At 48.2% G+C, this 13,045-nt stretch overlaps 1 protein-coding gene across 3 annotated transcripts in view; it reads right to left on the reverse strand.

Moving 5' to 3' along the window:
* The window catches only part of TNRC18 (trinucleotide repeat containing 18), a 136,957-nt gene that overhangs the window by 64,993 nt on the left and 58,919 nt on the right, over positions 1-13,045 (reverse strand). For all 3 annotated transcript variants that reach the window (XM_081839450.1, XM_081839449.1, XM_081839448.1), the window contains exon 6: positions 25-127. In XM_081839450.1, the coding sequence (XP_081695576.1) occupies positions 25-127 (103 nt within the window). The remainder of the gene's footprint in view (positions 1-24; positions 128-13,045) is intronic.

The raw sequence follows: 13,045 nt of genomic DNA on the forward strand, positions 1-13,045 counted from the left end.
GCAGCCCACCCAAAGGGGCGTCACCTGAGGAGCTTCTCCTGGTCTCGTTCCAGACGACTCGCCAGGAGGTGGCTGTCTCGGTGGCGCGGGCGGTCGTCCCCACAATCCTCGCTGGAGCGTCCGTGTCCTGGAAGTCACGAGCAGAGGACAGTTGGCAAGAGAGCAAGATCGACGCCGGGGGAATTGGGGTGGGTCTGAGCGCTCTAGTTCCGCCCCGCTCCCACGGAACTGCGGTTCCCAGGGTTCTTTGTGGGAAGGCCATAGCAGAGAATGGGAGGGCCAACTTATGGTGCAAATCCAGTACAGTGGTACCTCAGGTTAAGAACTTAATTCATTCTGGAGGTCCGTTCTGAAGCTGAAACTCTTCTTAACCTGAGGTACCGCTGCAGCTAATGGGGACTCCCTCTGCCGCGCGATTTCTGTTCTCATCCTGAAGCAAAGTTCTTAACCCGAGGTACTATTCCTGGGTTAGCAGAGTCTGTAACCTGAAGCGTCTGTAACCTAAGGTACCACTGTATACCTGAAGGAGCGTCTCTACCTCCATCGTTCTGCCCGGACACTGAGGTCCAGCACTGAGGGCCTTCTGGCGGTTCCCTCACTGCGAGAAGCCAAGTTACAGGGAACCAGGCAGAGGGCCTTCTCCACCCTGTGGAACGCCCTCCCACCAGATGTCAAAGAGAAGAACAACTACCAGACTTTTAGAAGACATCTGAAGGCAGCCCTCTTTAGGGAAGCTTTTAATGTTTAACAGACTACTGTATTTTAATACTTTGTTGGAAGCCGCCCAGAGTGGCTGGGGAAACCCAGCCAGATGGGCGGGGTATAAATAAATAAATAAATAAATTATTATTATTATTATTATTATTATTATTATTATTATTATTATTATTATTATTATTAATGTCCTGAGAGCCAAGGCAGGCTTCCGGTTTTGGGGACACTAATGGGACCCATCCTAAATCATTCGACCCGGTTAGGTTGACTTGGTGGTGGCAGTAACAGCAGCTGGGAGCTGGCATTTAAAATTCCCACAATGCCCTCTGACACATCAGTTCAGCACATTGTGGGAAATTCATGTGAAGCCCAAACACTCTCCTTCAATTCCCCACAACGTCCCAAAGCAATCACACATCAGGAAGCAGTGCAGGGCACTGGTAAGTTGAGCTTCCAGGCCCAGCTGCCTGGGAATTTTTGTTCTTTTGAGGCTGTAGGTCCTGTGGGCAGCTGCCACGTGTCAATGTCTGGCTCGCACAAGCTATGCATTAGGTATGGTGTCTTATCTACCAGGAGGCGTGAAGGTGTGCAAGCTTCTAGATCACACAGGACTCAATGTCCCGAAGAACCAAGACTGATTCACGCAATTCAGCTGGGAAGTGTATCTTTGCTTCTGGATATAGGTAGGTAGCCATGTTGGTCTGCCGTAGTCGAAACAAAATAAAAAAAAATTCCTTCCAGTAGCACCTTAGAGACCAACTAAGTTTGTTATTGGTATGAGCTTTCGTGTGCATGCACATGTGTATCTGAAGACGTGTGCATGCACACAAAAGCTCATATCAATAACAAACTTAGTTGGTCTCTAAGGTGCTACTGGACGGAATTTTTTGAATTTGCTTCTGGAAATGTTGTTGTCTCCCTGATAAGAGGATTGCTTTCATACAACAAAACAGATTGTGCGATGGGCTGCAGTTCTCACTCACAAGGATGTCCACAGGATTTCCTGGGCCCTGGCAAACTGTTTCTGGGTTGCACCTTCCCACACCTGCAATCTATTGGCAAGAACTGCTCCTTAGGCATATGTATTAACTTTCCCTAGTCTACCTCACAGGGCTGTTGCAAAGATAAAAGGGGAGGGTGGGGAAGGCAATATATTCAACTTTGTGCTCCTGGAAGGAAAAGCAAGCTCTAATTATATAGTGCCATTGATGGAAAGAAAACTAAACATGCACACAGCCACGAAACAGCCCCCCCCCCCCGCCGCCCTTTGCTTTAACTGCAAGACTTCAGAGTCTGAATATTTACAGAAGACAAAAACAATTAAAAGTTGGCAACCCTGATAAATAAGAACAACCCAAAAGTAGTCTAAGTACATGCAGTTTCACAACTTTGGTGTCTGAGCTACCAACTCCAAGTCTAGCCTACCTCAAAGGACTGCTGTGAAAGTTTTAAAAGGGGGGAGGGAAAGGGAAGACAAGATTGCATTTTAAATGTTTTGCTGGAAGCCGCCCAGAGTGGCTGGGGAAACCCAGCCAGATGGGCAGGGTATAAATAAATTATTATTATTATTATTATTATTATTATTATTATTATTATTATTTACAGCCTTGAGTTCCTGGGATGAAAAAGATACAAATACATAATGCCCTTCAGGCAAAGAAAAATAAACATTCACAGTGCTAGAAAACCAGCAGTCTTTGCTTGTACTGCAACATACCCACAACCCTGATCTTTCGCTCAGTAGCTTGACAACCCTGGAAATGTAAAAATGCATCCACTATATTATTGCAATAACCGGTTGGTCAATGCAAAACGATGGTTTAAAAATCAGTATTAGCTTCCTACTAAATAACACCAGTAACACTAAGTAAACTCTGCCTAATTGCTTTTAAAATAGGATTGGAGGAAGTGAGGGGCATATTAACAACATAATCCTATGTCTACTCAAAAGTAAATCCTCTTCACTTCCATGGGGTTTACTCCCAAGTAAATGGGATTAGGATTGTAGCCTTGCACTTGGAAAAGTGAGTCTAGGATGCTGGGAAGGAGCAGATTCAAGGCACTCTCAGAATTAGAGGCGTAAACTGCATTGTTCAGCAGACCAGGGAAGAACGAAACTTGTATAGCTCTTTATATTTAGAAAATAGCTATCAGCACATTTTAATGGCATCATTAACTGCATGTGCACTTTTAGATTTCTTTCCAAAAATTATTTGATGGACAAAAAGTACAATATGCTGCTCTTTCATATTTCAATGCCGCATATGTACACTTGGAGGGGAAAAAAAGAATTGGCACCCAGGCTGCAGTCCTAAAATGTTCAGAAGTCTTAAATTCATTAAGCAGAGAGATACACATTTGATCTGGTTTTGATCAAGAATAAAGCCTCCCAAGAATAAAGGAAATGAAGACCCAAAGGTTCACAAGTCAGACAAGCGGGTGCACTGGAAAAATGAAGGGAGAGCCCAACTTCTGCAGACAAAAAGTGGGGCATGAAAGACCACTCTCCCCATCTTTAGTTGTGATTTGTGCATTGGCAGTGGGTTGACCCTGGATGACCCTTGTGCATCGCTTCCAACTCTACTAGAGCTGAAGTCTCCTAAAACATCAGCTGTATGCGGCGTGGATTTGCTGTGGAACAGTCTTGCTTTGCTGTGGAACAGTCTTGCTTTGCACTAATTTAAAGGAAAAGAAAACAGCACACCTTCAGTTTGAAGTTACAGGTAGGTAGCTGTGTTGGTCTGCCGTAGTACAAACAGAATAAAAAAATTCCTTCCAGCAGCACCTTAGAGACCAGCTAAGTTTGTTATTGGTATGAGCTTTCATAGGTGATACAGTCGTCAACAGTTTTACCACACCTATCAGCCAATCACCCATTCCCACCACCCTTCCGAGTACAGTGGTGCCCCGCAAGACGAATGCCTCGCAAGACGAAAAACCCGCTAGACGAAAGGGTTTTCCGTTTTTCGAGGCGCTCCGCAAGACGAATTTCCCTATGGGCTTGCTTCGCAAGACGAAAACGTCTTGCGAGTTTTTTCCCTCCCCCCCCCCTTTTCTAAGCCGCTAATAGCTGCTTAGCCACTAAGCCGCTAATAGGCGCTAAGCCGCTAATATCGCTAATCCACTAAGCCGCTAATAGGGATGCTTCGCAAGACGAAAAATCGCTAGACGAAGAGACTCGCGGAACGGATTATTTTCGTCTTGCGAGGCACCACTGTACAGTGGACGCTCGGGTTGCGAACGTGATCGTGCGGGATGCACGTTCGCAACCCGCAGCGGTGTGTCTGTGCATGTGTGGGTTGCGATTCGGCGCTTCTGTGTATGTGCGACCACCGAAACCTGGAAGTATCCCAAAAAGACACAACCTGAAGCATCTGTAGCCTGAGGTACGACTGTAATACCACACCCCACCTTCTCACTATACAGTGGTAACTCGGGTTACAGACGCTTCAGGTTACAGACTCTGCTAACCCAGAAATAGTGCTTCAGGTTAAGAACTTTGCTTCAGGATGAGGACAGAAATTGTGCTCCGACGGCACAGCAGCAGCAGGAGGCCCCATTAGCTAAAGTGGTGCTTCAGGTTAAGAACAGTTTCAGGTTAAGAACAGACCTCCGGAACGAATTAAGTTCTTAACCTGAGGTATATAAGAGTCTGGTGACTTCTGTTTCAGTGTATCTGAAGAAGTGTGCATGCACACGAAAGCTCACACCAAGAACAAACTTAGTTGGTCTCTAAGGTGCTACTGGAAGGAATTTTTAAATTTTGTTTCAACTTCAGATTGAAGATACAGTATGCTAGAGAAACGTGAAGTCCAACTCGGCAGCTACGCTGTGCAAAATGGCAGGCTGCTTGGTGTTTTGGTGTTCGACGTTCATGCATTTTTGGAGGGATGAGGTGCATGGCGCAATTACTCCCCAGAGATTCCCACAGTCCCTCTTCCCTCTGGAGATGGAAATGTGTATGACTTCACTCTCTCCGCTGCTGAATTCGTCACTCATTCTGCTGAAGGGAGGCAAACCCTAAAGTATGACGAGTCTAGCTAACATTTTAACAAGGCATCGCAAGAAAGGTTTGTTTGTTTGTTTTTAAACCAAATCAAGGAGAAAATCTGCTGCTGATTTTCTAGGTACAGATATTTCCCGCCCTCTAAAAAATAAGTTGAGCGACATCCCAGCAAATAGAGATCGGGAATCACACAGAGGCTATAAAGCAAGGACTCTTGGTGTGAAGAGAGGGAGAGTTGCAGTTTCCAGAGGGGATCTCCTTTTGCAGGAAAAACAATCTTGTGGCACCTTCAAAGTCTAGAACATTTCTTATGGCTTGATGGTCTCGACTCCATCAGAAGCACAAAGTCCTATCCTGCGTTGCAGGTACATATATTAAAGGTAAAGGTAAAGGACCCCTGACAGTTAAGTCCAGTCGCAGACGACTCTGAGGTTGCGGCGCTCATCTCGCTTTACTGGCTGAGGGAGCCGGTGTACAGCTTCCAGGTCATGTGGCCAGCATGACTAAGCCGCTTCTGGCGAACCAGGGCAGCGCACAGAAACGCCGTTTACCTTCCCGCCAGAGCGGTACCTATTTATCTACTTGCACTTTGATGTGCTTTCGAACTGCTAGGTTGGCAGGAGCAGGGACTGAGCAACAGGAGCTCACCCCATCGCAGGGATTCGAACCGCCGACCTTCCGATCGGCAAGCCCAAGGCTCAGTGGTTTAGACCACAGTGCCACCCACGTAAGGTGCATATATTACAGAGTGGTAAATAGTGAGGTCAGAAGGAAATGAAATTGTAGAACCAGAGGAGAGGAGAGTCAGAAGAGTCAGCAAGGGTCATCTAGCCCAACCCTCTGCAGTCCAAGAATCTTTTGCCCAATGTGGGACTCGAATCCACAACCCTGAGATTAAGAGTACAGTGGTATCTCGGGTTAAGAACTTAATTCGTTCTGGAGGTCCGTTCTTAACCTGAAACTGTTCTTAACCTGAAGCACCACTTTAGCTAATGGGCCTCCCGCTGCCGCCACGTGATTTCTGTTCCCATCCTGAAGCAAAGTTCTTAACCCGAGGTACTATTTCTGGGTGAGCGGAATCTGTAACCTGAAGTGTCTGTAACCCGAGGTACCACTGTATTGTGCTCTACTGACTGAGCAAAATGCACACAGGGCTATAATTGCGTCATAAACAGGCCTCCCTTGCAAAAGATTTTCGAAAAAGCTCCCTAGTTTTGCTGGCAAAAACACAGAGAGCATATGAGGACTGACCCTCGCTGATTTCGGGCTCCCAAACTTCTTTGCCCAGCGACACCAAACCTTCCCTGCAATACATGCTGGAGTCCACAACCCAAATGCGGAGTGCTTGGTGCCAGCTGATTTGGGGTTATTTTTGCACCTGCTAACTAAGCCCAGCCAACAGGCAGCCTTGGGGGTACCGCTCACCGCAATGGCGCATCTAGCACACTAACCCATCCCGCCACGCAGTGAATTTATTTCTTTAATGAAATGCTCGCCCGCTTTTCAGGGGGGCTGCTGGGTTGGAGTCAGCCTGGACTCAGTCTCCTGCACACAGACACACACTCCCTGCCACTCTTGCGGGGGCCAAAATGGCCTGAAACCAAACAAACAACTGGCGTGGTGTTTATTTTTGCAAGCTACATTATTATTATTCCAAACTATTTGTTGCTGCGGCGGTTCATTGTGACGCCTGACTGCAAAAAATAAGGAGGGTGGATAACAGCCAGTACACTCTTTGCTCTCTCTCTCCCCCCCCCCCACTTGCTCATAAATGTCACCCACCCCATTCCTGCAACAGGATAGCCCCCCCTGCAATTTACAAGCCGGCAATTGTCTCCGGCAACTCAATGGCCAGTCTTGTCTCGATAAAATACGCCCGGCGTTTGACGCACGAAGCGCCTTCGAGATTCAATCAGTTATGCGCAGGCTAAAGCCAGAGGGGTGGGGAGCAACCTTGGCCCCCGTTGCCTCGGCAACCGATGCCCTGCATTAAAGGAGTATAGGTTTACTTGCCAAATACGAGGAGATTAGCCAAGTAAAGCCCTAGGCTTTTCTCTTAAGGGTGGGGGGGAAACGCTTCTGAGCATTCAAGCGCCCTCCACTCAGCGCAAGCGAACTAATGTTATTAGCGAAAACGTCTCTTGGCACACCGGGACGAGGGGAAAGGGGGCGGACGTGGCGGGAGAGAAAGGCAGGCCTTGTTTTCTTTCTGAAAGCCAATTCCATCGCTTAGCAACCACCCGGGCAGCCTGGCAGAATGCAAGCCTTGTTTGCAGGCTTTTAGTTCTGCTCAGTAAATTATGTTTAACGTGGCCGGGGAGGGCGGCCGGGGTGGGGTGGGCTGCGGTGCAGAGCAAGGGTTGGGGGGCCCTCTCTCCAAACCAGCTCAGACAAACAAATCCCCTCCGTGGGCTTGCAGCCATCACCCCTCCCCGTCTCCTGGCTCCAGCCAAAGCAGTGGGCCGGGGGGGGGGGTGCTGTGGGAACCGGGTGCGAGGCGGGGCAGGGGGACGTCTGCCAGAAAAAAACAAGGCCCCGGAACAAAAGCGCTGGCCTGACCGTCGGCGGCAGACGGACTGATGGATACGTCCAAGTCTGCCTCTCCCTTTCTGAAGCGCAAAGAGGGAGGGTTCACTCTGCCAGGCCCAACGCATCTGCCTCGGAGAGCATCAGCAGCGCATCTTGGAGTGGCCAGAGAAGGAAGGAGAGGCAGGCAGGCTGCACGGCAACCAGTGAGCATGGGACGGCGCATGCCTTGCAAGCTCGCGGCAAGGAACGGCATCCTCAGCTGGCTGGAATCCTGCTCCTCTTCACTATACAGTCATACCTCATGTTACGTTTGCTTACGATTGAATCCCGTGGAGACTCAGAAGTAATGGAACGGGTTACTTCCAGGTTTCGCCGCTCGCGCATGCGCAGATGCGCAAAATGACATCACGCGCATGCGCAGAAGAGGCAAATCACGACCCGCATGTGTGCAGGCGTGGGTTACGTTCTTTTCAGGTTGCGAACAGGCCTCCGGAATGGATCCCGTTCGCAACCAGAGGTACCACTGTAAATTTAAGGAGCACTCTGCAAATTCTAGAATTAAGATGCCTTCGCTCTTGGTTTTACCTCTCTCACACTCAAATGCATGCACCAGCCCCTCCCAAATCTCAGCAACCTCAGTCGGTGTGCAAAAATCCCTTTCTGAGCCAAATCCTGTGTGCATTTTAACAATACGGGTCATTTTTCATGTGGGGCTCCTAAACTTAAAAACTAGCCAGTGGGCAACACGGTGGAACCTTGGTTGTCGAACGTAATCCGGTCCAGAAGACCGTTCGACTTCTGAACCATCCAGCAACCAAGGCGCAAAGGGCAGTCAGCAAATTCCATTGAGAAAATGAAGAAACACACCTCGGAAGCTGTTTGACTTCTGAAAAGCGTTCAGAAACAGAGGCAATTACTTCCGGGTTTGGGGCGTTTAAAAGCCGAAACATTTGGCTACCAAGACTCTCGAAAACCGAGGTTCCTCTGTAAATACTTTTTCTCACGGAGGAGGGAGGTGAACAGACCACACGGTCTTAATTTTGTGAGAGTTATATCTAGTGATGTTAACACCGCAAAGGCTTTCAGCCTCGACATGGCGCTGCTACACATAATTCACGCTCTAATATTTTGTGCAAAGCTTCTGTTCAATTTGGCAAATGGACCGGACTCCCTGACCCTCAAACCCAACAGTAATGCGAGTTGTCAGTTAATTCTGCTACGGGTTTGATTTTTCATCATGTCTCTCTTTCCTTTTCCTTCTCTGTTGCACAGCACACCCATGTACAACTCAAAACCCTGGTGAAGATTTGACGTTTTCAACCCCAAAAAGTTTTTGATTTGAGTTTCTACTGAAATAAGGTTGCATTTTAATGTTGTACGTTAATCTTGTCTTTAAGTTGTATTTTAATCAATGGTTTTTATACCTGGTGTTAGCTGCCCTGAGCCCGGTCTTGGCTGGGCAGGGTGGGGTATAAATCATCATCATCATCATCATCATCATCATCATCATCATCAGAGACATCACCTTGCCAACAAAGGTCCGTATAGTTAAAGCTATGGTTTTCCCAGTAGTGATGTATGGAAGTGAGAGCTGGACCATCAAGAAGGCTGATCGCCAAAGAATGGATGCTTTTGAATTCTGGTGCTGGAGGAGACTCTTGAGAGTCCCATGGACTGCAAGAAGATCAAACGTATCCATTCTTAAGGAAATCAACCCTGAGTGCTCACTGGAAGGACAGATCGTGAAGCTGAGGCTCCAATACTTTGGCCACCTCATGAGAAGAGAAGACTCCCTGGAAAAGACCCTGATGTTGGGAAAGATGGAGGGCACAAGGAGAAGGGGACGACAGAGGACGAGATGGTTGGACAGTGTTCTCCAAGCTACAAACATGAGTCTGACCAAACTGCGGGAGGCAGTGGAAGACAGGAGTGCCTGGTGTGCTCTGGTCCAGGGGGTCATGAAGAGTCGGACACGACTAAACAAAAATTATTATTGCCACAAAACAGCGGCTCATTTTGGCTCATTATGCTAGAAAAGGGGGGCCCCATGTCCCCAAATACTTTTTTTTTTAACCACTGCTCGGTGGTAGACCACATGGTTTGCATATGGACTATCCCAGCTTTGGTTCTGGGCATCTGTTGTTTAAAAGGAACCAAGCCGCAAACCCTGAGAAAAGACTCTTGGCCAAGACTCTCAAGAACTGCTGCCGTTCAGGGCCTAGAATGCTGCGCTCAATGGTTCAATGGGTTCACCCATTATATGGCAGCTTTCTACTTTCCCCTTCTTTGGCTGCTTCCAAGTTTATGGTGGAATCCAGTGTGGCTCATTCATGTGATGATGATGATGATGATGATGATGATGATGATGATTTGTGGTACCCACACAGGGCTGTTGGGACCAAAAAGGCCAGACAACATTTGAACCAGATTCTCCCTCTAACAAAATAACCCATTAAATGTTCCCAGTTGCCACTGGTGGGAGGAACCTTTCGTGGTGTGTGGGTAGGGCTCTCTGGTCATGTTCCTACTTCCTTTTGCTCCTCACCTGAGCACAACCAGCGCCATTTTGTTCTCAGCGGCCTATTGCCACAGATCATCCCATGCTCACATTGCCACCACCTCACTAGGAGGAGCCCGTTGCTCAAGATCTCCACATAGGACACATCGCATCGAAGTGACTTCAGGGCCATTTCCACAAAAGGCAGCAAATAGCTACGTCCAGCTTTAAAATAAGAGCAATAATGCGGAGGTCTTGAGCAAGACCTGTTTTTCACTCTTGGGCAAGCTACGGTTAGGCAAAGAACACTCTTGGACAACAGCTGAACAGTGAAAACAGAACAAGGACACCCAGAAATGGATTTTACCAGCACCACCAAAAGATCTAGTCTCCATTTGGCCCAGACACAACTCACTCACTCTAACATCTATCATCTATCTATTTATCTATCTATGTATCTATCATCCCTCTATCATCTCTATCTATCTATCTATCTATCTATCTATCTATCTATCATTCAAAATGTACCCGTGTACAGTGGTGCCCCGCAAGACGAACGCCTCGCAAGATGGAAAACCCGCTAGACAAAAGGGTTTTCCGTTTTGGAGGCGCTTCGCAAAACGAATTTCCCTATGGGCTTGCTTCGCAAGACGAAATGTCTTGCGAGTTCCTGCGGGTTTTTTCCCCTTCCCCCCCCCTTTTCCTAAGCCCTAAGCCGCTTATCAGCTGATCTGCTAAAAGCCGCTAAACCGCTAATAGCGCTAATCCGCTAAGCTGTCAATGGGCTTGCTTCGCAAGACGAAAAAAACCGCTATACGAAGAGCCTCGCGGAACGGATTAATTTCGTCTTGCGAGGCACCACTGTATCGTGCAAAATGGCAGGCTGTGCACTGAACGCTGCATTGACACCAAAAAATCAGGTTTATCCTCTACCACACGGGTCAGCAAAGTTTTTGAGGTTTGGGCGGGTTCAAAGTCCCTCAGACGCCGCAGTGGGCCAGAGTGTGCACACACGCTCGCACACATGTGCAAACGCTATTTCTGGCGCTTCGTCTGGCACGGAGGAGGTGTGCGCAGCTTCCCATTGGCTGCAGGAGCTTCCTGCAACCAATGAGAAGCCAGCCAGCGTCACGGAAGGCGGACCCCGCTCTGCTCTGCCCCCGTTTAGCATGGCGCACAGGAGCCGACCGAGCTGGCACACAGAAGCGTGGTGCACAGGAGCCGACCGAGCTGGCAGTGGGAGTCCATGGGCCGCTTGTTGCCGACCCCTGCTCTACCACCACTGCCAACACATCATTCAGGAAGGTAACTTCTACTAGGAGTTCTTGAGGAATAAGTGGGCCTCTTCAGCACGGCTCTAAGACAATTTTCCTCAAATGACCCAGCAAAGCTGAACAGGGATGCAGATATTCCAGAGTCAGGACCGTGAAACGGGGACTGTCCTGGATAAATATGCACAGCTGGAGTTTATGCTTTTAAAAATTAAAATAAAATACACACACACACACAGGTTGTCAGCCAAGCAAACAGAAAACAAATCAGTTTTTTTTAGGTCCAGTTGCTAGATCAAGTCTTATTCCTGCTCCCTCCCCAAAAAACCACTTCTTTAGACACACACATCAGCTGAATAAACAGGGTTTGTGCTTCACTCCACACCTCCAAACCAGCCAAAAAAATGCTGGGCTTTGCCATGGGGTAAACCTGCCAAAAGCCACTGGCCCTGCCTATATCCCAGACCCATCAAAAACCAGCTGAACGCCAGTCTCCTGGCTCAGCCAACACTTCCAATAAATTGCTTTTCTCAAAAAAAAGAAGGAGGCGAGTGACCAACATTACAGAGAACTTAAGTGACACACGAACACAACCCTCACAATTACTCAGGCTAAAAGATGGCTACCGACACCAACGGCAGATTTTCAGCTTGTTTTTAACAGCAGTGGTCAAGGGGAGATTTGTTTTTCAAAACGCAGGACTGACCCAGCTAGAAGGAACCGGCGGTCATTTTGCATCAATCCCTACTGAGCACAGTAAGGCTTTCTCATGAGTAAGCATATATAGGGTCAGGCAGTCTCTCTCATATACAGTGTATACTGCACATATTTTTCTCTCTCAAAAATAATAACCGTTTACTCCTTTTTGTGATACGACACTGACACCCAATGGCCACTCTAATTCATTGCAAGTTCAGGAGATGCCCTCCTAGCCTGTTGCATCAGTTTCTACCTCGTGGGAAATAAAAATTTGACCAGTCTCCGCTCAGTATGGGAAGAGCCATGGATGATTACGGCACCTCTCATAAAAATTAAATGTGGCAGTTCACAGATAAAGAGGTGCTTGTTTGAGAGAGGAGCTCAGAGCCTTTGAAAAACAAAGGAGAGAGACCTTCGCAAGTAACCAGCCACGTCTCTGCGCAAGGACTTTGGGACGTCTGCAAAGGGCAGAAACAAACACAGACCCCCTTTGCATGCTAGGAGAGCTTTCAGACTTAAACACACACCCTTCCGGCCTAGGGAGTTACTACTATCACTATTGGTTATTAAATTTATCAGCCCCCTTCTCTCCCCCGCAGGCAACTCAAGGCATCTTTGCAAAACCACAAAAAAACCATATATTCCGTAGGATCAATGAGTTGGATGGGGGGGGGGGTGCTGTGAACTCAAAAAGAAAGGATAATCTTAATTCCGCAACATGAAAATACTGAAATCTGCAAACCCTAATGTCCATAAAGCTCATTTTTTTTTGCATCGTTTGTTTTGCATCGTACAGTCCTGGGAAGGACCAACAGGCCTTGCTGGGCACCAGAGCCCCCTCTCATGACCAACAGAAGCCCCCCAGCACATCGCCCCACACCTGCTAGACACTGCAGCACAACGCACCAGTCTTGGCCAACCTAACACTCCCTAGACATTGGGACTACAAAGTCCGACCGCCAGCCTCAGCCAAAGATGTCTAGCTTTGGCAGCGAGTTGGGTGAGCTCTGAGGCCCCTTCGGAATCTATGAACCCACAGTGGTTGTGCCACACCCGCTGGGCACAGCCCCACAAGCAACGCCCACCCAGCCCGATCCATCTAATTCAGGGGTCGGCAACCTAAGGCCCATGGGCCACAAGCGGCCCATGGGGGGTCATTTAACCGGCCTGTGGACCCCTGCTGCCCGCTTGGTTGGCTCCAGTGCAATAATGCAGAGGTCTTGAGAAAGACCTGTTTTTCACTCTTGGGCAGGCTATGGTTAGGCAAAGAACACTCTTGGACAACAGCTGAGCATTGAAAACAGAACAGGACAGCCAGAAATGGATTTT

Source organism: Podarcis erhardii (assembly GCF_964252035.2).
Source record: "Podarcis erhardii genome assembly, chromosome: 14".
Taxonomy (NCBI): Eukaryota; Metazoa; Chordata; class Lepidosauria; order Squamata; family Lacertidae; genus Podarcis; species Podarcis erhardii.